Genomic DNA, 24497 nt, shown 5'->3' on the forward strand with positions numbered 1-24497 from the left:
CCCAAACCCAATATTCCAGTTCATAGTCATTCCAAGTACTAACTGAGCTCAAGGAAGCTTAATTATCAGGATAATCTGTCTGTCTACCCATATACCAGTTAGGATTAACATTTATTATCCACACCATGTTTTAGTATGCAAATCAGCTACTATTTGGGTCACAGCTTATTCTAAAAAAGGCGTTTCAAAGATTTCCAAAAGTCAATGTCAAGGAAAACTTCCAGCAAAATGTGCGCTGTATTCATTTTTAATGTATGTGTATTTTTAAAATAAACGTGCAAATACCACTATGAACTTTTCATCAGACAGCCTGTTAATGTTATATCCTCAGCTAACCTGTTCCAGGAACTCTTGGAAGGGCAGAGATGCCACCACCTTTCTATTCCTAGTACATCTAAGTACTAAAGAAAAGTTTTCTCAAATGACAGTCAATTCATCGATCTAAGTTCAGGGTGAGTCATATGTAGAAAGAAAATGCACACAAATTGCCAAGTGACAGAGGCAGAAAGCAAGGTAAAGTTAACTGAGGTTCTTAGATCTTATATTTATTGTTTGCCACCAAATCAGTTCATGTCACTGAAAATCTGTTGCTAGTATGGCCAGTGTTCACTTTACTTAGGTACTACATGAAAGAGATCAAAATGTGCAATGACTCAGAAAAACTGTCAGTGTAAAAGATAAGCCTTGCTAGGGTATGAGACATAAAAATGTGTTTTATTCTTGTCAGTGAATTTACTGCTATTAAATGAAGTCTGTGTCCTGAGGGGGGAGGTTGTTTATTTTGCCTTGTTTCACACTGTTTCATCTCTGGGCCATGCAGTGCTCAGCACAAATCTGAGAGAACATGCTAAGTCTTGTACCTTTGCAGTTAGTTTGAATCATTTGAGGGGGCTGTCTACCTAGTTGGTGAATTAAAGTTCCTTTTCTTCCCTGACATTTCATCACTTTGAGGACAAAAGACTTCATGAGGTAGTCTGACATGGAAAAATCAAGTTAGTATTGTTAGGGGCTAGATCGAGCAAGTCTTAGGGGCAGCAAATGGGGAAAAATTAAAAATTTAGATATTAGTGCATTTGGATTATCCATGCTAATTCAGCTAGTATGCTATATGAAATACACACAGAGACAGACTCTAATTTGTTGTTTTACTGTGGGAAATCTGTTATACACATGGATATCTGTACTATACATTTCAGTTCTTTTTAAATCACAGATTCAATGTACTATGAGTACTGTGTAATTTCTGTATCTTCAACATCCATATGATTTTAACATTAACAGTCCCAACTGGAAGAACCTTAACTTTTGAAAATAAATCATCCTGGGGGGAGGTTTAAAATCTGAAATACCGGAATAGGCACATTTATTTCACATGAACCTAAAATGCAAAACAAAAGATTGACGTGCACTTAATACGTATTTGAAGTCTCTGTAACAGAGAAGAAAACTTATTACAAAATTTAGATATGAGACATCACCATCACTAAAAAAAGAGTTGATTAGACAATGGCTTCCATGTACATTTGACTATCGAGCCTTAAAGAGTAAAGTAGAATAAACTGCAGACATCTCAGGTCCTTATACTAAACTGTTCCAGTTATATCCCCACAGACTCACAGAACAGGTATCTTTCCTATCGTTAACAAAAGTACTGTGGTGCTAACAGTGCAGTTTAATATTGGAGATAAAAACTGTAGAGTAGAATTATAAAATACAAAATTCAGTAAACTTTAGGAAGAATTAAACATGTAAGAAGTTGAGACCCGTTTCTGTTTCAGAGAGAAATACTCAACAGAAAATGTATTTCTAATTCTGAATTTCTGGCCCAAATTTGCCACACACTCAAAACAAATCACCTACACCACATCCAGCTATTACAAAAACTGATGGCATTCCAAGAGCAAATCTATTCCTTTAGCTTGCCCAATGAAGCAGAAAGAAGACAGAAGATAACAGTGGGAGCAGGAGAGGGACAGACTCTGGGCTGTGCTCCACCTAGGCCCCAAAGCTGCAGATTCATGGAAACCAAGGTCAGCAGAGAATCTTCCACTTACACTCTGGTCCATAAACGGTCTGTTTAGTTAAGTTTGGGGCTTTTTCATTCTTGAAGTTTACCACTCTATATACTTTCTAGAAAAGATTCTTTAAAGTACACATAAAAAGACATTGAAAATAATACAATTCAGATATTCAGGTGAGGTACTTGGATTTATATTTAGGAGGTGACTTTGTCAAGATGATACTTGACAAAATATGTATTTACATTAACTCTAAAAAAAGGCATAACAAGTTAATATAAATCTGCTATCAATTTCAGCCCAAACAGTCTTAAATATTTTTGACTCCATGACTAAATGTTAATTACTACCCTACCTAGCTACCCTACCCAGAAAGCCACTCAACAGCTCAGTATTTATTAATTTTGCTAGACCAAAGACTCATACCAAAAATAAAAAAAGGAAAAAAGGCAACCATTTACACTTACTAAGAAAAGCAAACATTTACTTCAAATTGCAGTATAGGCTTTTCAATCACAAAAAGAAAGAAAAGAACAGTGATCTGACAGTGGTCACATCCTGTGCAAAAAAAGTGAGATACAAAAATGATAACACAAGGTAGCTGAACTGCTTACACTGCAGGGAAAAGGAAATACAGTAGCTGAAATATGGCACTCCTGGGAATTAACTTCCTAAACCAAATAGAATGCCTTTGAAATGATTAAATTTATTTGTGTATTAGTAAGAAAGCCCACCACCATAAATAGTACAATATTTAAAAATTAAAAAAAAAATCATATCTATCTAGAATAGATAGTGTATCTGAACTGTTAGACCTCTTTAAGTGCAGAAGGTGGTTCAGGTTTTACCTTTTTTTTTTTTTTAATTAAATAACTGCCCATACACTTTATGAAGTTCCATTCAATTGCAAAAGCCAATTTAAATCAAGGAAAATGTTACCAAAGTTGCATAATTTCATTTGGGACTGTCAGCAGGTTAAAGTCTCAAGTCTTTAACACTCATTTTTAGTCAATAAAAAGTTCAAAAGTTCTCAAATCTTCATTTTATCCTCTTGAACTTGCCCTTCTAAACGATCTTCAGACTGCAATTCCTAGTTTGCAAATAAAAGAATGCAATATGCATCATACTTCAAGAAAAGACGATGATGTCGAGCTAACAGGCTTCTGGATCTTCTCTCTGCTCCTTTCAACCTTCTTGATAATTTCTGCCACTATGCATACTGATGAGGTGAGACCCAGAAGAAACAGTAAATCTGCAAGAGAAAACAGAGTTTTACAGTTCTTTGAACTTAACAATTTCAGAGCTTAACAGCTTATTTTTTTCTAGCATTTTACCACAGCTTTTAAAATACATTATTTCTCAACCATTCCTTGAGTAGCCACAATTAGCCTCAGTTTAAAAATAAGGCAAGTAAAGCTCAAATGCACCAAATGACTTACCCAAAGTCACACAGCAAGGACAAGTAGCACCAGAGAACTAGAACCCAGAGAACAAGTCCTCTGACTGCTTTCCCTGAACAATAACCTAAGAATCACAAACTTTAACAGCAACACAACCAAGAGGAGTTTTCTGTTTTTTAAAGGCTGTTCAAGCAGTGGTGAGTAACTTGATTGTAATCTGCATCTATTCCACTTGCTGCTGCTGCTAAGTCGCTTCAGTCGTGCCCCCGACTCTGTGTGACCCCACAGACGGCAGCCCACCAGGCTCCTCCGTCCCTGGGGTTCTCCAGGCAAGAACACTGGAGTGGGTTGCCATTTCCTTCTCCACAAGTTACTGTTAAAAGACCATGTCTTTACAATGGTGTTCACACTATCTCATTCTTATTTACTGCTTCAAAATATTTCACCTGTCTTCTTAAAACTCCATTTTCTTTTTAAAGAGGAAAGAATATGAGTATGAAATTAAAATCCTGAAATTAAACTAGTTTGACATTAAGATAAATTTTAACTTACAGCAAAAAATAGTGATCACAAATATCCAAATTAACTTTAAAAACCCAAGAATCAGAACTACCATTATCATAAAATGCATCCATCCTCACACTTACACAGGAAGATTAACTTTTAAATGTACTATATGATGATACATTTCATGCACAGTGTATGAAAAAATAATGTCTGTTTTCCACATCAGGCTTCCCTGATAGCTCAGTTGGTAAAGAATCCGCCTACAATGCAGGAAATCCCAGTTCAATTCCTGGGTTAGGAAGATCCACTGGAGAAGGGATAGGTTACTCACTCCAGTATTCTAGGGCTTCCCTTGTGGCTCAGCTGGTTAAGAATCCACCCACAATGCGGGAGACCTGAGTTCAATCCCTGGGTTGGGAAGATCCCCTGCAGAAGGGAAAGGCTACCCACTCCAGTATTCTGGCCTGGAGAGTTCCATGGACACAGTCCATGGGGTCACAAAGAGGCAGACACGACTGAGTGACTTTCACTTTCACTTTCCACATCAACTTAGTAAAACTCTGCTTTTAGGGCTGTTATTTCATAAAATAAGATGTACAAATTAGCAAATAAGAATAGGAAAATGTTAGCTTAACAACCAAAATAGTAATTTTAAAGATGAGCCATCTGGTTTTTAGTGAGCTTAAATCTAGTTTTTTCTTCACACAAAATTAAAAAGTTACCAACTACAATTACTCTATTACTATCTTTCAGAATCACCAAATATGATTTTGACGAGTGATAACCTATAAAAAATTAACAAGAAAAAAATTACCAGAAGAGTTGAAAACCAGATTTGGGAAAATGACTCCCCTAAATGTGATTCCAAATAGAAACAGAGCACACACATTTTTCAAAGCAAGCCACTTATTTCACTTTTTAAAAGAAGTTTTCTTAGAACAAATACATTAGAAAATATTTACAACTCATTTATAATATATAAATTATAAAACATAACATTTCTTTTACCCAGTATACTTAGGCTCTCAGTCTGAAAAACTTTCTGAAGTGGAGGAAAGTAAATAACTAATAACTGTCCCATGATGGATCCAAGAACTGCGTAGCAAAACATTTTATTACTGCAGAGTCCAATCTCAAACACAGATTTGGTCTGTTGGCAGAGCAGAGAGTTCAGTTATTACTCCTTGGTCATAGAAACAACTTCTTTACTGTTATATTCACCTCTAATTTTTAGTAAGCTGGACTGAATTCTACAATACTAGTACATGAAATCTCTTAATTAACTATATTTTGGAATAATTCACACGGAGTAGGGTAAATTTTAAAGCAGCTTTTCTTTATCAAGGGCTTTCTTTAAAAGTGATACTAGGTTTTTTCCGGTTGCCCAGTGGTTAAGACTCTATGCTCCCAATGCAGGGGTTTGATCCCTAAAAATCCCACATGCCACACAGCACAACCAAAAAAAAAAAAAAGTGATTTTATTAAAAAATAAAGGCCACAGAAACTTCCTTTAGCATTCCAGAGCGTAAGAAACTTTTTTTGTATATGATTATTTTCTGAGTCATTTCATTAAGGTACATAATCTAAGAAATTTTCTTGAAGACTGGACTTAAGTTATGTGTGTACTGAAAAAGTAAAAATGCCTTTCATAAAACAAAAACCGAATACTATAGCTTCTTTAAAAATTAGTCTAAATTAATGACAATGCATTGTACTTGGAAAGTTCAAGCATGGTGAATGGTAATAAATAGTTAAGGATTCCTAAGGTGCTCTAAAATTGAAATGGTCAGGCGGCAAATATAACTAGTTTCCAAGAACAACATGCTCTGAAAAAGTACCATTAGGTTCTAGCCCACTAATTTCTATCAAAGCACTTCAATCAAGAGAAGACCATCCACCTTAAGATACAGCATGGGAAGAAAAGAAAATTTTAAATGTCCTAAGTTTTAACACACTGATGGAGATGATAAGAAAATGTTAATATGCACAAAACTGCTCCTGTACTTCTAACAATACTTTCTTCTATAATGAAAAGAAAGTATACCATCTTAACAGAAGCCATGAACTTTGTCCTATGCTCAGATAATGTTAACTTGAACCTATCATGTAGCTTACAGATAATAAGAAAATGAAAGGAGGAAAAATCAGGTGATGACATCTGTGATTTACTTTGATCTTCTGGCCAGAGTTAAGGCTTATCTCCCCATATCTCTCATCCCTGTTAGGACACATGTCTGTAGGAAGGCTATATCTGGACCTGTAACCATGGCTACAAAAGCAAGCAAAGCTAAAAACCTTGCCCACTTACAGAGACTACTCTACCCAATTGAATTAGCTAGCTACAATCACTCAAGCATACCTGAGATCTGGAACTCAGTGCATTGAACATGTCAAAAAACACAAAGCACGTGAAAGTCATTGTTGTGTCCCGAGGTGTTATCACATTGTCTCGCAGCTGTTGAGAGTCAAAAAAGATTTTCAGTTGGCTGAATTTAATGGACAAATACTACATGCTTTTAAAGGGCTAATATTTTCTTTCTCTTAAAATAAAAAAGCTTTAGTCTAAGATATAAGACATATAAGCAACTTAAATTTCCCATACACCATTTAAATAAGTCACCTAAAGAATAGCTGTAGTCTACATAAAGTAAAAAGTCTTCTCCCAAACTGTAAACTGGATATTAAAACAACTTTTTTAATGACATTAAAATAGCTATACTAAAGGCTCAGATTTTCTAACTTCTACCCAAATATTCATGTTTTTATTGTATTTGATATTTCTCTGCACATTTAAATCTAAAATATGAATCAGGAATTCTATTAACCCATAAATACTGAAATCAAACTATTTTTAAATGTTTTATTATATTTTTAAAGGTTATCCTAACTTCCAGCCTTCTGTTTAATATACAAAAATAATGGAATCCTGTCATACAGAATGCATATTAATAAAACAGCTTATCCAGTGAGTATACCTCCCGCCAGAAGACAAACAACGTCCCACAAACAATGATTATTGAGGAAACAAGTATTTTAAGTATCAGGTTTTTGGTCAAAATGCTGTCTTTCCAGTTGCGTGGAGGTTTACGAATGACATCTTTATCCACTGGTTCTACTCCAAGGCTTCAAAACAAACAGAAAAGTGAATTAAAGTTTTAAGTAAAATTTGGGTTTATTACTTTCACAAGTTCATTGACCTCAATTATCCCAGGAACGAAATGCCTGCTTATGGAAACAAAATGCTGAATTATGAAGAAAACCTTGGCTATGATCACTCAAAAATAACCATACATTTTATCACTCTTTGCTGATTTGTTTATTTGCCACAGTTTGGTAGGGGACTGATAATCAAATTTCAAAAAACTGCCCCATTTCATTTATATATAACTTATTTCAAATATGGCCTGAAATACATGACTAACCAACTGGACTTTGAAGTCTCTTTCATGCAAGCAAGTTTCAACTAGGATAACTGTTATATATTGATACATACTACTCTGTTATGAAAGTGATATCTAGGGCCCCATTATTATAAAAGAAAACATTAGATGCTCAATACTACAATATTGAAGTAGTCCTTCAATACTTTCCCAACGTCTCTAAGACTGACGGTGGAACCTTGGTGAGGGCACTAAAGCCAGAGAGATATTTCTCCATTACATTCTATTCTAAGAAACAAACAGCTTACTTCAAGGACAGGGACTACACCCGTTCCCTGCTCTGATCTCAGTGTAAAAGCTCAGATCATAATGCATGAATGAGCACCCCAGAAGAATAAATGATATGCTCACATCCCACAACTTATAACAAACATGATGCTGCAGAGATTTCCGATGCTATCTGGGAATGAAGTCTTAGAGCTTAACTATCAGGATATAAGGCTATCCTTGTCCTTCTAGTTTACAAATGAGGAAACTCTTACCTCTGAGCTGGAGGTCCATCCATAATAATATTGATCCACAAAATCTGCATGGCATTGAGAGGATTGGGAAAGTTCATTAATGTAGCCAGTGAGATTAAAGTTAATGCTGCTATACTCCTATCAAAAGAAAGAGTTATTTTTAAAAATGGATCAACATTGTATAATTCTTGCTGATTTTATGAAATCACTTTCTTAGCATTTAAAACTCTCATGTTACTACAGTTCTTTTAAAGGAAGCCTATATTTCAAAGTAAACTACTGCTTCATTAGTGTGAATATTTCAAAGAGTTAGCCCTTATGATCCACAGCAAATTAATAAAGGATTTGCAAAGTGTTTAGATAACAACAACAACAAATACAGGAAGATTTTAACTGAATTCAGATAACAGTTAACAGTTTCAGTGATATTTTTTTAACTGTGTTTTGTAACAGACTACAATAAAAGTCCTTCTGCTTTTGGAAAAAGATACCAAGAAGAAAAATTAAAATTTGACACCCTTTTCTTAGTTACTTCAGAAGCTATTAAATAAGCCACAACAGTTAATATATTTTGATGATGATATACACAAGTTATTACATTTACAACCTCTTTATCATGCCATGTTTAGTTTTAGGACAGAATTCAGTTTTCACACTGGAAAACTTATATACGAGAAATAGAGCCCAGAAGCTTATAGGCATTCTGTTTCAATTCTACTTTTTGAATAATTTATCTATAAGACCCGTAAGTTTGCCACAATTTCTTACAAACTTACGTGCTCAGCTGGAATCTAACAAAATTTTTAATGTTATTATAAATCCCTTTACCCTCTTCAATTGCAGACCTGAAAGTTAAAAATAAAATTAGGTGAGAAAATATAAGCACAAAAAAATAAGGATACAGCAATACTGGGGAACTAATTTTGAAAACAAGTTGCCAACTGATAAAACCCATACATTAATAAAACAATTTTACTTACATAATTAAAACTAGAAAAAAATACAGAAACTATCTGCAAAGGCATTAAAGTCAAGCTTCCTACTGTACCTGAACTAATTTCATAACACAATAATTTTTATTCTTAAAGAAATTTCAACATTAAAATCACATACTGTGTTTCTATACAAGACAATAATACACATTTATAATACTAAAATAATGATCTTCTTTACCCCTCCCAAGTTTATTTTTATTAAAGGTACAGACAGATGTATGTATGATAAGGGGTTAAGTTAATGCAGGTCAGAAATTAAATGGCAATGACATACATAAGAATTACAGAATTTAACTCATCTGTTATTCCTAGATACAATTAGATATATGTTGTACCAGAATTATAAAGAATATAGTTTACAAAGATTCGTGAAAATCCTCTCATTCATTTTGCTCCATCTAGGAAAACATGTATTTTATAAACAAACTGTCCTATCTTCTGAGATTTTTATACAATTCTAAAAATGGAAATTAAGTATCTTCTATCCTTAGAAGAACCTTGCAATTCTGGGTCCTGAGGGCCCACATGTTCCACCTGAGGCCACATGGGTTAATGAGGCACCTGAGGCATCACTGAACTAAGACTCCAATCATTCAAGAGGTGACTATCAAGTGACCCCCACCTGAACAATGTGAAACTGACACCAGCAGGTTATTATGGAAGGATCTTAAATCAATTAGAAACTATGGATGAAACAAATCTATTCAAATGATAAACTGCATCATTGACAACGTGAAGAATTCCTGACATAAGGAAACAGATATGGATGGGATCTTTATTTACAATCCTTGTCGTAAGGCCGGGAACATGCTTATTCCTGACAGCCTGAATTTAATGAATAAAGCCACATGAAGGTCCACTGCAGTACCACCACACTAGTGGCAAGGAAATGTGAAACTTGGCTGGTACTCAGTAATATTTCTTGAATGAATAGCCCTGCCATTTTTTATGTACATTCCATACAAATAATTTCCCCAAAAACTACACACTAGGACACAAAACAAGATTACTTAGTTTAGTAAAACAGTTTAGCTCATCCAACGTCTAAAACTGCTGAACACTTTTCTGCAAATGAGGTGCAGAAAAGGATAGGAAGAAACTCCCTGATGTGCATTCACTGAAGGAAAACTTACATGATGGTTTGGAAATCATCATCCACCAGGATCATGTCGGCTGCCTCTTTGCAAACATCTGTGCCAGTCTGACCCATCGCAACTCCAATGTCTGCAGCCTTCAGAGCAACTGCATCATTTACTCCATCTCCTGTCATGGCCACAACCGACCCATTCTTCTGCAGAGACTGGAGGTAGGAGGGGTGAAGTGGGAGGGAGACGTTCTGATTAGAATGTTGCTTTCACACAGGTAAGGAGGTATACAAATCTCTCTTTTTCTTTCCCACATAATCAAAGACTGGAAATAATACAGACCATCACTTTTTCAAAAAAACTTCAGTATATGGAGGTCTTAAGATAAAGCTTAGAAAAAGCTGCCATTAATATTCCCATGTGTGAGAACTCTATGTGTAAAGCCTGATATAGAGTCAATTACACAGTGGTTCTCAGGGCAATTGTGTCTCCCAGGGCACATCTGGCAATGTCTGGAGACATTTTTGAGTGTCATGACTTTGTGGACACTACTGGCATCTAGAGGATAGGCACGAAGGGTGCTGCTAAACTTAAAACACATAGGACAGCCTCTTGCAATGAAGAATTATCCAGCCCACAGTGTCACACTGCCAAGGCTGAGAAACCATGACCTTACTACAACGGAGCACTATTATGATTAATAAGCCGATGAATTGATGGATACCATGTCAGCTGCTTTGTATATATTTGACTAATATAAATATCATAGCCCTTTAAAATTGTTCACAATCTCAAAACATTTTTTGTTGTATTTATAGTAATTATTCCTATTCACACTGGGTTGATCTGGCTGTAGACTCCTATCAGAACAGACTTATGCTGTTCAAATATTAAAAGAAGACTATATTTGCAGATATTTCCTTAAAGTTTTCCTCTACATCTTCCTTTGCTAATGAAATTCTGTTAATGTTTCCATCTCAGGCTTTAAAAAGCACCTGTTTTGCTTCACAACACTTCTGACTTTAGGGCTCTAAGAATATTCCCAGTAGTAAGGCAGACAGACAGAAGCATTTTGGATACACCAGTGAAACAATGTGATTCTTAAAGACCCACCTTAATAATTTTCATCTTGTGCCTTGGGCTAGCTCTGTAAAATACTGCAACCTGTTAAAACACAAGATATACTAAAAATGTTCAACATTAAGAATTATCAGAATAACCTATGTACGTATAACTAAGAATATTTTTTAAATTACCAATTTGAACTGTCTGTTTTGCCATGGAGATCAAACTCAAGAAAATGCCATACACTTGTTAGGACACTCATTTGACAGGGCCATTTCAAACTTTTAGGTACTAAAAGAAACACACAATCTAAACAACTCACCCAGTTTATCCCAACCATGTTTAAGCTCTGAAAAGAAAACAGCCTTATTCTTGAAACATTGCAGAAACAGAGAAAGGAAAAGCTCTCTTGCATGTTTCCTCAACACTGACGCTCAACTAAAATAGTCTTTTCCCTTTGTTCTGTCTTCATGAGATTTGAAGAACAGCTGCTTCTCAATGTCTGTTGAGCTCTTTTTTCTGTTAAACGGTATGAAGTGACTGCTTATGCTCTTCTACTTAGTTTGATTCATTAGGCTGTCTTCGTTTGTGGCTCCACTTGCTTATATGATCTTCTCTCTCCAAAGAATATATTTAATCCCTTTTCCTCATGCCACCTCCTGGTTTCCTAAAATGCTCCCAACTGTGCCCCAACTAGTCATCCACAAATCACCTGTACCCCGACTCCCTCCCACACTGCTGTAACTTGCTTATCCACAAGACATGGGCCGTTCCCCAGTCCTCCCCAACAGCACTGTGAAGAGAGGAGAGGGGTAGGTGTCTTCCATTCCCTTCTTTAGTCACAAATCTTACCTGCAGCCCATGCTGCTCTGGGGGCTACCTGCCATGGTTCACGAGGGTTTTTAACCACTGCCTCCCCATCACTCTTTCCAACACACCCGAGCCAGGTGACTTTAACACCTACGGGACTCACCGTTCTCTTTGCTACTATCCCAGAGGACAGGTCCACACTAGCTTTCTCTCCTCATGCTTCCAGTGTATCCCCTTCCTAGCCTCACTCTCAGTTCACAATCTCATTTCCTACTTCAAAGCAACAGAGTCAGGAGAAAGCTTCCAGAATTCCCACCACCAACATAATACAGACATCTACTTATCTTAAGACTAAAAGCTCCATGAGGCAGAGATTTAGCCCTGTACCTCCAGTGCTCAATAAACACGTGTGAAATGAATGAATAAGTGACTGAATCTTAGGATCACCAATAAAGACAGTTCCCAGGTTCTCTCTGAATTTTAATAAAGGTCTAAAACTTTCTCAGGGGTTAACTATACTATCACATTATTGATTACCCTTATGTCCTCTAGATACAATGAATCACATAACATATGTGGAAAGCATTCTTACTTTAAAAAGGTTCAAAATCCATTTGGAAATTCTTTAGTGTGTCTTTAAAAAGTACTATACACACAGATGGTCAAAACGCACATGAAAAGATGCTCAACATTGCTAATTATTAGAAAAGTGCAAATCAAACTACCATGAGGTATCACCTCACACCAGTCAGAATGGCCATCACTAAAAGTTCTACAAATAATAAATGATGGAAAGGGTGTGGAAAAAAGGGAATCCTCCTACACTGTTGGTGGGAATGTAAACTGATACAGCCACTATGGAGAACAGTACGAAAGTTCCCTAAAAAAAACCAAAACAGAGCTAACATATGATCCTTTAATCCCACTCCTGGGCAACTGTACCCTAATATTCACTGCAGCACTATTAATAATAGCCAAAATATGTAATCAACCTAAATGTCCATCAATAGTTTATACACACACACACACACACACACACACACGCACACGGGGCTTCCCAGGTGGTGTGGTGGTAAAGAATCCACCAGCCAATGCAAGAGACACGTGTTTGATCCCTAGGTCAGGAAGATTCCTGGAGAAGTGAACAGCAACCCACTCCAGTATTCTCAACTATAAAATCCCATGGACTGAGGAGCCTGGTGGGCAACAGTCCATGAGGTTGCAAAGGGTCAGACATGAGTGAGTGCATATATATATATTTATTCACACACACACACACACACACAAAGGAATACTCACTCAGTCATAAAAAAGAATGAAATAGTGCCATCTGTAGCAAAATGGATGGACCTAGAGATGATCCTACTAAGTGAAATAAGCCAAAGACAAGTATCACATATTGCTTACATGTGGACTCTAAAACAAAAAAAATGATACAAATGAACTTACATAAAAAGAACTTATATTCAAAACAGAAACAGACCCAATGACATAAAAAATAAACTTGTTACCAAAGGGGAAGGGTGCTGCTGTGTGTGTGCTCAGTCATGTCCAACTCTTTGTGACCCCATGGACCGTAGCCCACCAGGCTCCTCTGTCTATGGGATATTCCAGGCAAGAATACTGGAGTGGGTTGCCATTTCCTCCTCCAGTGGATCGTCCTGACCCAGGGATCAAACCCGCATTTCTTGTGTCTCCTGCACTGGCAGGTAAGTTCTGTACCACTAGCGCCACCTGGAAAAGGGGAGCAGAGTAAATTAGGAGTTTGAGATTAACAAATACACACTGCTATATACAAAATAGATAAACAAGGACCTACTTCTACAGCACAGGGAACTATACTCAGTATTTTCTAATAACCTATAAGGGAAAAGAATCTTACACACATACACGTATACACACTCACACACATACATATACATATAAAATGAATCACTTTGCTGTACACCTGAAACTAACACAACATTGCAAATCAACTACACTTCAATTGAAAACAATTTTTTAATAAAATAAAAAGGACTCAGCTGTATATGTATTTAAAATGTACCAGTTACCTTCTAAGTCAAAATTCTACATTATTGTAGAAATTTAATCATGTAGCACACAGCACAGAGTACAAAAGCATTTTGCAAAGACTACAGATTTTATAGAATTTTTAAATTAAAGGCTAATTACTAATTACACTCAGGTCATATAGAGTAAAAATTTGCCTTGGTTTCATGGCAAATCGTTCAAAACATTCAAATCACCCCTTCACAGCCACTACAGGTTATCACTAACAATGGCAGTGAGGTTAACAGATCAACTGTTGGGCTGAAAACATATTTCTTTTGTATAGTCACAAATTACTTTGGCATGCATCCAGGACACCTATTGCTTGATCAAGATATTTCAGCATTTCAAAGCCTTGATGGCAACTCAAAAACAAAAGCAGCTTCTTTGAGACTAAGCACATCTCCAAAACAAAGCTGAAGACTTAAATGGAATAGAATGCTGCACAGAGTAAAGTCTCCTTAAAGCACCAAGATTAGCCCATCAGTCTTTTTGGTTGAGTAAAAATATTGAAATTTAGTGACACAAAATTATGGCCTGAAGAAATTAGGTATTAAAAAAAAACTAGCAGTGAGTAAAAACTGAACTACTTCATTTTATCACAGAGCTAGGGTTGAACTAGGGGGTAACTGAAATTCCTCTATTATAATCTTTTTAACCTTTATGTCTGTTTCTCTACCTAAAAGGGGGCGAATATACTGATCCAAGATAAGCACAGAATACAATCACTCAGTATAGGAGCAGGAAGGATGAATCAGAATGAGCACAGTAGACCAGTACAAGGACAACAGGAAAGAAGTAGAACTCTGTCAGCAGAGAGTTCAGAGAATATTGTGGAGGGAAATGGAGGAAGGCTGTGTACTTTCAAAGGAACCCACAAAAGGGTTTTTCTCTTCTCATGGATCTGTCTTTTCAGTGTCATATTTGTGGTCCATACTCACAGTTCTTTTGATCAACATTAACAGAAGTGAAGTTATAAAGAGAAGAAAGTAGGTAAATACAAACAGGAGAGGCTAATGAAATATTATTCTTGGCATTAAAACAATCTCCCAAAGGTCCCCAAATCTTCCAGTATAGATTAAATACAAACAGGAGAGGCTAATGAAATATTATTCTTGGCATTAAAACAATCTCCCAAAGGTCCCCAAATCTTCCAGTATAGATTAAAAAATACCTGATGTATTGAAATAAGTATTGACAACGTACCAAAAATTAAATAGTACACAAACTGGGATTTTATTATAGGGACCCAGTTAATTAGTTTAATAAAAAAACAAATGGAGGCAGTGCTATAAAAAACAAACGAGAAAAGAGAATGTCCATTTTGATCAATAGCAAACACATTCAGGAAATCATAAATAAAAAAACATGAAGAATTCCCATATGGAAATTCAGTTTCCATACTATTTTTAATTGTCCTAGGTCAAAAAGGGCAAAGAAATGTTAAGGGATTGGGAATGTGTGGTTGAATTATGGGAAGAGGAGAGGAAAAAACCTTTTAAAAAGGAACAGAATCAATTAATATGATTTTAGTGCATGTAGTAAAACCTCACTGAGCTGGCAATTTACAAAAAAGTTTTGTTTTGCTTCTAACACTAATAAATGAAAAGCCTTTCAAATTGCTCTAACGTAAAAGCCTAAGACCAAGATTTAAGAGTTACATCAATACACAATAAAACTGGGAAAAAATGGCCAAGTAGGGAGGGTTGAGGGCATGGGGGGTCAGGGGGAGAAGTCCAGCTCAGCTCAGCTGAAACGACTGGAGTAACTCATTGATAGTATTTGAAGAAGAGACTTGGGTTTTCAAAAGACATGATAAACCTGAAAGAAGCTCTGGTATTTATGGAATAGGATGACTCTAAGCAATTCAATGAGCTTCTCTCTTTGGAATAGCATCAGAGCATCTGCCACAACTGATGCAAAAAAACTTGTATTTGGAAATGACCAATGATGTAATTTGTCATGCAATTTATAACTTACTTCTCTAACTGCCTTTCTTCCTTCTCTAACTGCCTTTAGGTTGGTTTTCAGAGTTCATTAACATTTTTATCAGAGCGCCAGACAGTGAACTAAAGAAAGCAAATTAAACGAAACTTCCAGTCTGTCTGATGTCACTACTTGTTAGCATCTCTGAGAAAAGGCTAAACAAAGATCTAATGGGAAAATGTTTAATTAACCGCAGATTTCATATATATTTGCTAATGTACATTCTGTCTCAATACCCTTAGGGAACTTAATACAGGATTTATTCTTTTAGAAATAAATGTAGGGAAAAACTATCAGGAGAGGACACACACATCCATACTGCTCCCAAATGCTCTAAAAAGGCATTTCAATGAAAAAAGGACTGTCTTTTCAACAAATGGAACTAAAATGACTAAATACCCATACATTAAAAAAATGAACTTTAACCCACTTCTCACAGAAAAAAATAATCCAAAATGGATCAGAAACATTAGTATAAAACCTAAAAGTATGAGACTTTTATTTCAAAAAATAGGAAAAAAATCTTTGTGACCTTGGGTTAAAAAAAGTCCTTAGATAACACATCAAAAGCATGATCCATAAAAGAAAAAAATGATAAACTAGATTTCACCAAAATTGAAAACTACTGTTTTTTAAAGTAAAATGGTAATAGACTAAAAAGATAAACCAGAATGGAAAAAACTTTTTTCCAATCAAATATCTGATAAAAGACTTTTATCCACAATATATCCACTTTTATCCACAAAGTAACTTCCAAAATCCAAAAATAAAACATTTAAAAAAAATAGGGAACAGATCTGTGCTTGTCAGAGGTGGGAGTGGAGTGGTAGGCAAATGGATGAAGAAAGTAAAAAAGGTATAGACTTCCAGTTATAATATAAGTAAGTCATGGAGATGCACTGTATATCATGGTGGCTATAGTTAAGTATTGCATATTTGAAAGTTGCTAATAGATTAAATCTTAAAAGTTCTCATCACAGGAAAATAAATTCTGTAACTATTGTGGTGATGGGTGCTAACTAGACTTAGCGTAGTGAACATTTTGTAATATATACAAATAGCAAATCATTATGTTGTACACCTGAAACAAATATAATGTTATATGTCAGTTATACCTCCACAAAAAACGGAAAAAAATTTTAGGGTCAATGATAACAATATACAAATTAAAATGAAAATGCAAGTGCGGTCCTAAGATGGCGGAGGAATAGGACAGGGAGACGACTTTCTCTCCCACAAAAAAAAAAAAAATAGGATGGTTAGACAGTTCACTAAAGAAAATATATGAATGGCAAATAAGCACATGAAGACGCACACAAAATCATCAGTTGTGAGGGAGATGCAAATTGAAACCACAATAAGACACCATGATATACCTATTAGAATGGGCATGGGGAAACTAACAATGCCATGTTCTGGTAACCACTTTTCAAACACCGCTGACAGGAATGCAAAACAATAAAGCCACCAAGTAAAACAATCTGGCACTTTCTTACAAAGTTAAACATACATTAACCATATGACCCAGCAATTACTCTCATGTATTTATCTAAGAGAAATGAATATTTATTTTCTTACAAAGCTTATATACAAATGTTTAGAGTAGTTTTAACCATCATAAGCAAAAATGGAAAATAATCCAAATGTCTTTAAACTGGTTGCATTGGTAACACACACTCAGTGCAGTGGAATCCTACTCAGTAATTAAAAATGCATTATGCTAAATCAAAAAAAGCAGATTCAAAGGCCTCATGCTGTATGATTCCATTTTCAGCATTCTGAAAAAGGCAAAACTACAGGGACAGAAAACAAAATCAATGGTTGCCAAGTACTGGAAGCAGAGGGAGTAGCTGACCACAAGAGGATCTGGGATGGGAGGAAGCTGTGTGGTAGTTACAAGGACCACAGGCATCCGTCAAAACTTAAGAGCTGTACATTAACAAGGAAAAGGTTTACTGTATGCAAATAACAGCTCTTTAAAAAAAAAAAATCATACCCGCATTCAATTAAAACAGAACACAAGGATAAGAAGTATAAGGTAATGATCTGTCTCCATTCTGTACTTTACAAACATAAGCACCACTGTTAATTTTCCACAGTATTTTCCTCAGAGGAAACTTAGCTCTTGCTGAAGTTAACCAATTTGCACTGATATTCATAATGATCACCTCATAGACACTCTCCACGATAAGACAGATCTCAATGATAAGATTTTGACTCATGACTTAGACCAACAATGTGGTGGCCATGTCTCAACTGTTTTCAAATGAAACTGTTAGCTTCATTAACACTGCAGCAGAGGAGGAAATTCCTACAATAAAGCCATAGTCTGAAAGGCTCTGGTTTACGCCTACCTTTGGCACTATTTGTGAAAGCTGCTGGACATCCATTGCATCTATTTCTTCTCCTGAGACTGACTGGGAGGTTTTGGAATATAATCCCAGACGACTAGCTAAAGTGAAATGGGAAAGAAAACATAATTAACCAAACTGCTTTTGCTTGACAGGCTAGTCAACATAATGCTCGCTTAATGATGTTATTAACTCACTTTCGCTTTAAAGTATAAAATGTCCTTATATCAAGGGATTACAAGACAGACCATGGTAAGACAGATCAAACTGAATTAGTAAAAAGTCTTGAGTTTTCTGTTTGATTATTTTTGCTTAAATTCAAGAATAAAGAGTTTTCTCAATTTAACCCTAAGAATTTAAACTTAGGTACCATACCTAAGAATTTAAACAAGGCCATGTGGGTTCTGCTTAGGAGCTCAATTTTAATGAAGATCAAGAGTGCTTTTTAACTAAAAACCAGGCAAGATGGTGGCTCATCTGAGGTATCATGTGCATGTCTGCTCAGTCGCTCAGTCATATCCAACTCTTTGTGACCTCACAGATTGAGGCCCACCAGGCTGCTCTGTCCATGGGATTTTCCTGGCAAGAATACTGGAGTGGGTTGCCATTTCCTCCTCCAGGGGCTCTTTCCAACCAAAGGATGGGACCCACCTCTCCTGCAATGACAGGCAGATGCTTTACCACTGCGCCACCTGGGAATCCCCTAAGGTATCATGTAGTTTTATGTAAATGAAAATAAACATTGAGAAACTTCTCTAGAAATAATCTTCCCAACAATATTATGTTTTCAGCGATGTATTCTTCTTAAAGTGTGAAATTCTTGTCTCAGTCTCTTTCCATATTAGTAAGAATTAATGAACTTTAGCACATTTTAAATTTATCAGTATGAATTATAGTTTACAGGTTCTGGAAGATTAACTTCCATGTCCATTTTTTCCCCTTATATTTGGTAAAGTAATCTTAAATGGCATTCAAACAACATAGGCATATATGTGATCAGACGATAGAAATACAGACACATGCTATTTTCTTTCAAGTTAGGTACAAAGTCTGCTTTTAAAAAATTATATTCAAGTTGAAAGAAAAACTCATTCTTTCACATTCATGATCTAGTGCTTTTAGTCATCAGCATAGTGGACTATGAGACTAAAAATAATCAACTATCCTTTTATGAATATAATAATGTGATTTCACAATGCTTTAGTTATCTTCAACTAAAAGTATCATTTTTTTAACTAAAATAAAATTTTTCCCACAATTTTACAGTGTATGAGCAAACAAAAGCATCAGTTTTAACTGTATAGCTCAATATTTTGTAAACACACTTCATGTCTAATGCTCCACTATGCACTGCAGTAATTTAAGAAAAACTAACAGAAACAAAGGAAGCAGCCTAGTTATACCGATCGCAACTGCAGTCTCCTGTGAGTCTCCAGTAATCATTTTTATTGACACTCCTGAGGCAATGAGTGTTGTAACAGCTTCTTTCACACCAGTTCTAGGAGGATCAATGATTCCCACCAGGCCAAGGAACGTCAGTTGTCCCAATTCAGGACCAGAAGCCAAAGCAAGAACTTGGGAAATAAAATCCAAAAAGAAAATGTGAATCACAAAAACATTAGAATTTACTTTACAAAATCTGGAGGCCATAACACTTCTCACTCAGATAAATCACTTAGGATTAGAATGTCATTGCAGTAATAACAGAAACTTTAAAAATCAAACATTATTACATGTGAAGATACTACAGTTTAATGGTTCTTGATATAGGATTGCTTTAACTTAATAAAAATTAAAAGGAATAAGACTACAGAACTGTTAAGTAGAGAAAGCAGGAGAGGCGCAAATAGGAATGTTTTCACATAGCAAAACTTGCAGCTCCTTTCAGTAGAAACTATTGACTCTTAAGAAAATACAATTAATTATTTGGAAAACTATAGGTTTGTTGAGCTTTAAAGTCAATTTTAAACAGACATCTTTGAAGGTGATTTCTACTATTGTATCATCATCTTTCCATCTTACAGGCCTCCAGAATAATTCAATAGCTTGAAGTTCTAGAAGGCTATATTAATTAGACAACATGTAACAATTTTGTACACAACAAACTTCTGGGAGGTACAGTTAATCTGTAAAGTTAATTGTAAAACCACTAATACCAACAAGAGTTTATACTCTTTCATTCTTTCTATAATATTAACAGGTATTTCTTATTCGTACCTTTGGTTCTCTTGAAACTACATAAATAATACCACCATACCACCCTTTATAGTTAGTTTCTTATCATCCTTAGGAACTTAAGACACAGGACAAAGTACTAGTCATTTCCAAATATCATTTAGCTTATTCTCAGAATTCCAGAACTTTGGCAGTAGCTACCTTATGAGCCAGAGGGATGTGTCTACATCTGGGATATTATATTAAAAGACTGAACAACTTACCAAACACACACACATACAAAGCTAACAAACTAAACATATGTATCTTGTGGGGTAACTGAAAAGCCCCAAGAGACCACAGGAAGTATCCATTCTTACTCAAACAGAAGGTATGAAGGATAAGATACATGTGGAAAACCATGGTTAGAGGCAAATGACTTCTTTTTCCAACACAAAATCTATGGAGATATGAGCCCCACCCAAAAGCTTTCACTCTGGAGGGAATGAGCCACATGACAGTTCCTGTGTTGGAACAGAGGCAGATGGCAATAGAAGGGGGAAGTGAGTATCAACCCATGTGTCGGCAAATTCCAAGCAACGGACACTGGCTCCTGGCACCCTCAGTGGATGGGTGGTATCAGCCCAAAGGTCAATATTTTCTATTTATTTGTTTGCTTCTTCAGCATAAATGAAGATCTAATGCTACTGTATGGGACAAAGGTATGTAGACCTTTTCATGTGGAGGATCCCCAACTCCCTCCTTTATATTTAAAACATAAAAACAAAACATATTCCAATTTTAAAATTAACAACCACATGTATTTTAAGAAACTTAGGTTTTATAAGGTACAAGATAAGTTCATATCAAGTTAAAACTTAAAATCTTTATTCATTTCTTCTTTACTCTTCATCATAGCAATTTCAGCAAGGGGAGGAAAATGGAGCATAAGAAGAGGAAGAGATGTGAAGCAAGGGATAGATGCCCAGAATGTTTCCCAGAGCCTGTGAAACAAAGATGTGCTCCACACCATGTCTGGTCTATTTCACAAAGTTACCACACCAAACCACACATACACAAAGTTCCACAATCTTTCAGATTAAGAGAACTAGGCCAAAAAAAAAAAAAGTGCGAAGCTTCTGTTAAAAAAATTAAGGAAAACAGGGAGCACATATCATACGTTTACGACTCTATAAATGCAAGCCAACTCAAAACTCTCTAGCTATAAGCTACTAAGAATAACAAAACACCGCCCTCAAAGGAAGCCACAAGAATATTTTTCTAAACCTACATTATAAGAACAGAAGTCCTGTAAATCTATGGTTCACCTTAAGTGAACCATGAATAAGAATAGTTTTTACATACTTGTTTCCTGCTCCCAGAATTGTGGTGCTTGACTTTCAATTTGTAAATCATAATAAAATTAAGGAAGCCAACTCTTGTAATTTCCTTGAGAAAGACTAAGAAGTGTGTGCATGTATGTGTGCATGAGCCCATGGGCGCATATTCCCCATAAGCCAGAACGTAAAGACCAGGTATGGCCCTGACCCCTAATCTTCAACCCTACCCATGCTGATGTGTGTGCCCAGCTGACCCCCTCTCCTTATCACTGTCCAGTCAGCAAGCATTTCATAAGGCCAAGTCTGGACACCTCTTTCCTCTCTGGTGATAGGCGGGAAGGAGTCAGCAACTACCTCAGTTTAAAGAATTAGAGACTTAAGTCTCTTAATATTTAGGAAAGAATTTCAGATTAATAAACAAGACCAAGTGATGACATAAGGAAGGAGTAACATCACTTTACTTCATTACCCTTCTCACAAGATAAACTTGTCTAAAATAAAATTTCTGTCAGCTGCTCAGAGACCACTGCAGATCTCTAAGAACTAGAAGTTTCATATTTAGCTATGTTTCCAACTTTCTATGTTCTGGGGGCCAATTAGTCAACTATAACCTAGCATTTCAGAAATGGCAGGGTTCTACAAAGCCTGGATAGAGCTGGGCAGCTCAGATGTGATGCACGAATTCATCTGCAGTTAGCAGCCCTACCTCTCCACCAAGGTGACTGTGCTGACATGGCCTTACCTCTGAGCCCTGCAGAGCCCATCTGGGCCTTCTCTTGCTGGTACAGATCTCTCTGCTGCTGGGTGAGTGCCAAGGTCTGCCCTTTGCTGTGATATGTAGTACAATACTTAATCACCTGTTCATAAGCACCCTTCATAAAACAAATCTCTGGTCTGTCCTAAGAAAAAACAGAGCAAATAAATTCAAGTTAGTTTTAATTCATATATATCAGCCTTTGGGGTCAAAAACAAGCAGCATGGATTCCCATAATACACAGAGAAGTAACTCAAGCCTAAGGCTTTCAATAGCACTTGAACTCTGAAGATTAAAAGTTCACGAGAGAGCTTTCTGCATCCTTTTTAGAACACAGCATCTACTCTACCCCTTCAACCTCCATACTGAAGGCACGTCTACACACAGCTCCATACTCTGAGATCTGAGCTCATGCCATAATAGAAAAAGCAAAGAGGTCTAACATCAGCCCACAAACAATGGTTCATGCTTTCTACAGTGCTGTTACATGCATATATGTGACTCCATTTAATGCTCACAACCAGCTTGCAATTGTGGGTATTAGCAGACTTTTTATCCTGGTTAAGTAATATTCAAAAGCTTACAATGAAAACCCTCAGTTCCCTGCCCAACCTCCTCACCTCCAGTCCTGTGCTCCACAGAGGCAAACCAATTTTAACTCTTCTGGTTGTTTTCCTTGGTACTTATGGTCATGTTTTTAATTACATTTTTACAGCTACTTTTCTACTTGTCAGTTTTATACTGTCTGCTGTGACAGGTGACAGTCTGGCCACCCCCACTCCCTACTCCTTCTCTCTCCATTGTTCTAATACATGCAGAACAAGAGTCACCAGTGCTCTGCTCACTTTCTAACTCCCCACTGCTGAGCCAAGTGGCCACTAGAACAGTTCACAAATGTCTCAGCTCTCCTTGGAGGCACGTGGCAGAAATGTATTTCCTTGCCCCTCGGTACCACTCTGAAGTCAGACGTGATTTGCTTTGGCCAATAAACATAAGCAGTACTTGTGTCTCTTCAAGTGGTGATTTATGAACCAGTGCATAATGTGGCCCTCCTCTGGGTAAGCTCACACTGAGAGAAGCATCCATCTCCCTGGTCCCCAGGTAAGCAGATGCAGCAGAGGCGGCAGAAAGGTATAATGTTCTTTCCATGGCCTATATAAGCCAAATACATTTCTTCCTGTTCAAGTGTTGTTTTTCATACAGTTAATAATTGCCTCTTTTTTTATTTGCTTAGTTTCCTTTATACTTATTACTAATTAATTCGAAGCTCTTCCATGTCATATTATAAAGCACCTCTCAACGTATTCTGCACATGATCCAATGAGTAGGTAAGCTAGTACTCCTCCCATATGATGTCTGAGGACCTCCCGCGTTTCCTTTTCTAGCTCATTTCCAGGCTTGCTACACAACTGGCATCCTGGAGCTTCCCTTCACCCCTCCGCTGGTCAGAACTCACTGGGTTCTAAGTCTCCCTTTTCCTTAGTGTATACCCTTACCTTGGAATAACTTATCCATCAATATCTCTCTAAGAAAAGGTATGTGGGCTATGCATTTTGAGACTTGTGTGAAAACACTTTTATTTCACCCCCACATATGTAAGTTCAGCTGGGAAGAGACTTCCTCTCAGTTGAATGCTTTCCTCTGTCACCTTCCAGCCTCCAGTGTGCAGAGTTGCATCTGGAAGGCCTAAGAAGCCACTTAATTCCTAACCTTCATGTGTAACCTCCCTCCCCCTTGCCCTTTCTCCCCACCCGAACAACCTCTGAAGTTGTTTAGAATTCTCCCAGTGCCCTCAAATTACTTGAATCGGGGGCTTTGGTGTGTTTGTTTCCTCACCCCACCCCTCTGTGGCCTACTCACTGGGTGAAGCAGCCAGTGGGCAATCTCACTCTGGCAGCTGAAGCCCTCCCTCTAGGAGGCCTCCTGATGTCGTCTGTCAAACTCGAATCGTTTTCTATCACCACCGCTATGTGGGTGTTGGAACGCCTACCTCTATTTCCTGATCTCCACACCTTATCTTTTATATTGTCCACCTCTTTGACTTCTCTACTTTCTGATAGACTCCTTGACTTTATTTGA

General features: G+C 36.6%; 2 protein-coding genes across 19 annotated transcripts in view; one reads left to right on the forward strand and one right to left on the reverse strand.

Annotated features, from left to right (window-relative positions):
- ASTE1 (asteroid structure-specific endonuclease 1) overlaps positions 1 to 21760 on the forward strand; it is a 50588-nt gene extending 28828 nt beyond the window's left edge. Inside the window, exon 11 of the transcript XR_014076730.1 lies at positions 21243 to 21760. The gene's annotated coding sequence lies outside the window, so the exon portion shown is untranslated. The remainder of the gene's footprint in view (positions 1 to 21242) is intronic.
- Positions 2475 to 24497, reverse strand: part of ATP2C1 (ATPase secretory pathway Ca2+ transporting 1) — a 160710-nt gene continuing 138687 nt past the window's right edge. For 15 of the 18 annotated variants that reach the window (XM_081569852.1, XM_081569849.1, XM_081569857.1 and 12 more), the window contains 11 exons: positions 22407 to 22563; positions 19574 to 19744; positions 18174 to 18271; positions 11020 to 11070; positions 9955 to 10121; positions 8603 to 8671; positions 7848 to 7964; positions 6901 to 7048; positions 6285 to 6380; positions 4934 to 5075; positions 2475 to 3270 (listed from right to left, as the gene is read on the reverse strand). In XM_081569852.1, coding sequence (XP_081425978.1) covers positions 3140 to 3270; positions 4934 to 5075; positions 6285 to 6380; positions 6901 to 7048; positions 7848 to 7964; positions 8603 to 8671; positions 9955 to 10121; positions 11020 to 11070; positions 18174 to 18271; positions 19574 to 19744; positions 22407 to 22563 — 1347 coding nt within the window. In that variant the 3' untranslated portion in view covers positions 2475 to 3139. The remainder of the gene's footprint in view (positions 3271 to 4933; positions 5076 to 6284; positions 6381 to 6900; positions 7049 to 7847; positions 7965 to 8602; positions 8672 to 9954; positions 10122 to 11019; positions 11071 to 18173; positions 18272 to 19573; positions 19745 to 22406; positions 22564 to 24497) is intronic. The other 3 variants (XR_014076727.1, XR_014076728.1, XR_014076729.1) reach the window with 1 other exon arrangement.

Source organism: Giraffa tippelskirchi, chromosome 2 (assembly GCF_054371585.1).
Source record: "Giraffa tippelskirchi isolate mGirTip1 chromosome 2, T2T-mGirTip1v1.2.pri, whole genome shotgun sequence".
Classification (NCBI taxonomy): domain Eukaryota; kingdom Metazoa; phylum Chordata; class Mammalia; order Artiodactyla; family Giraffidae; genus Giraffa; species Giraffa tippelskirchi.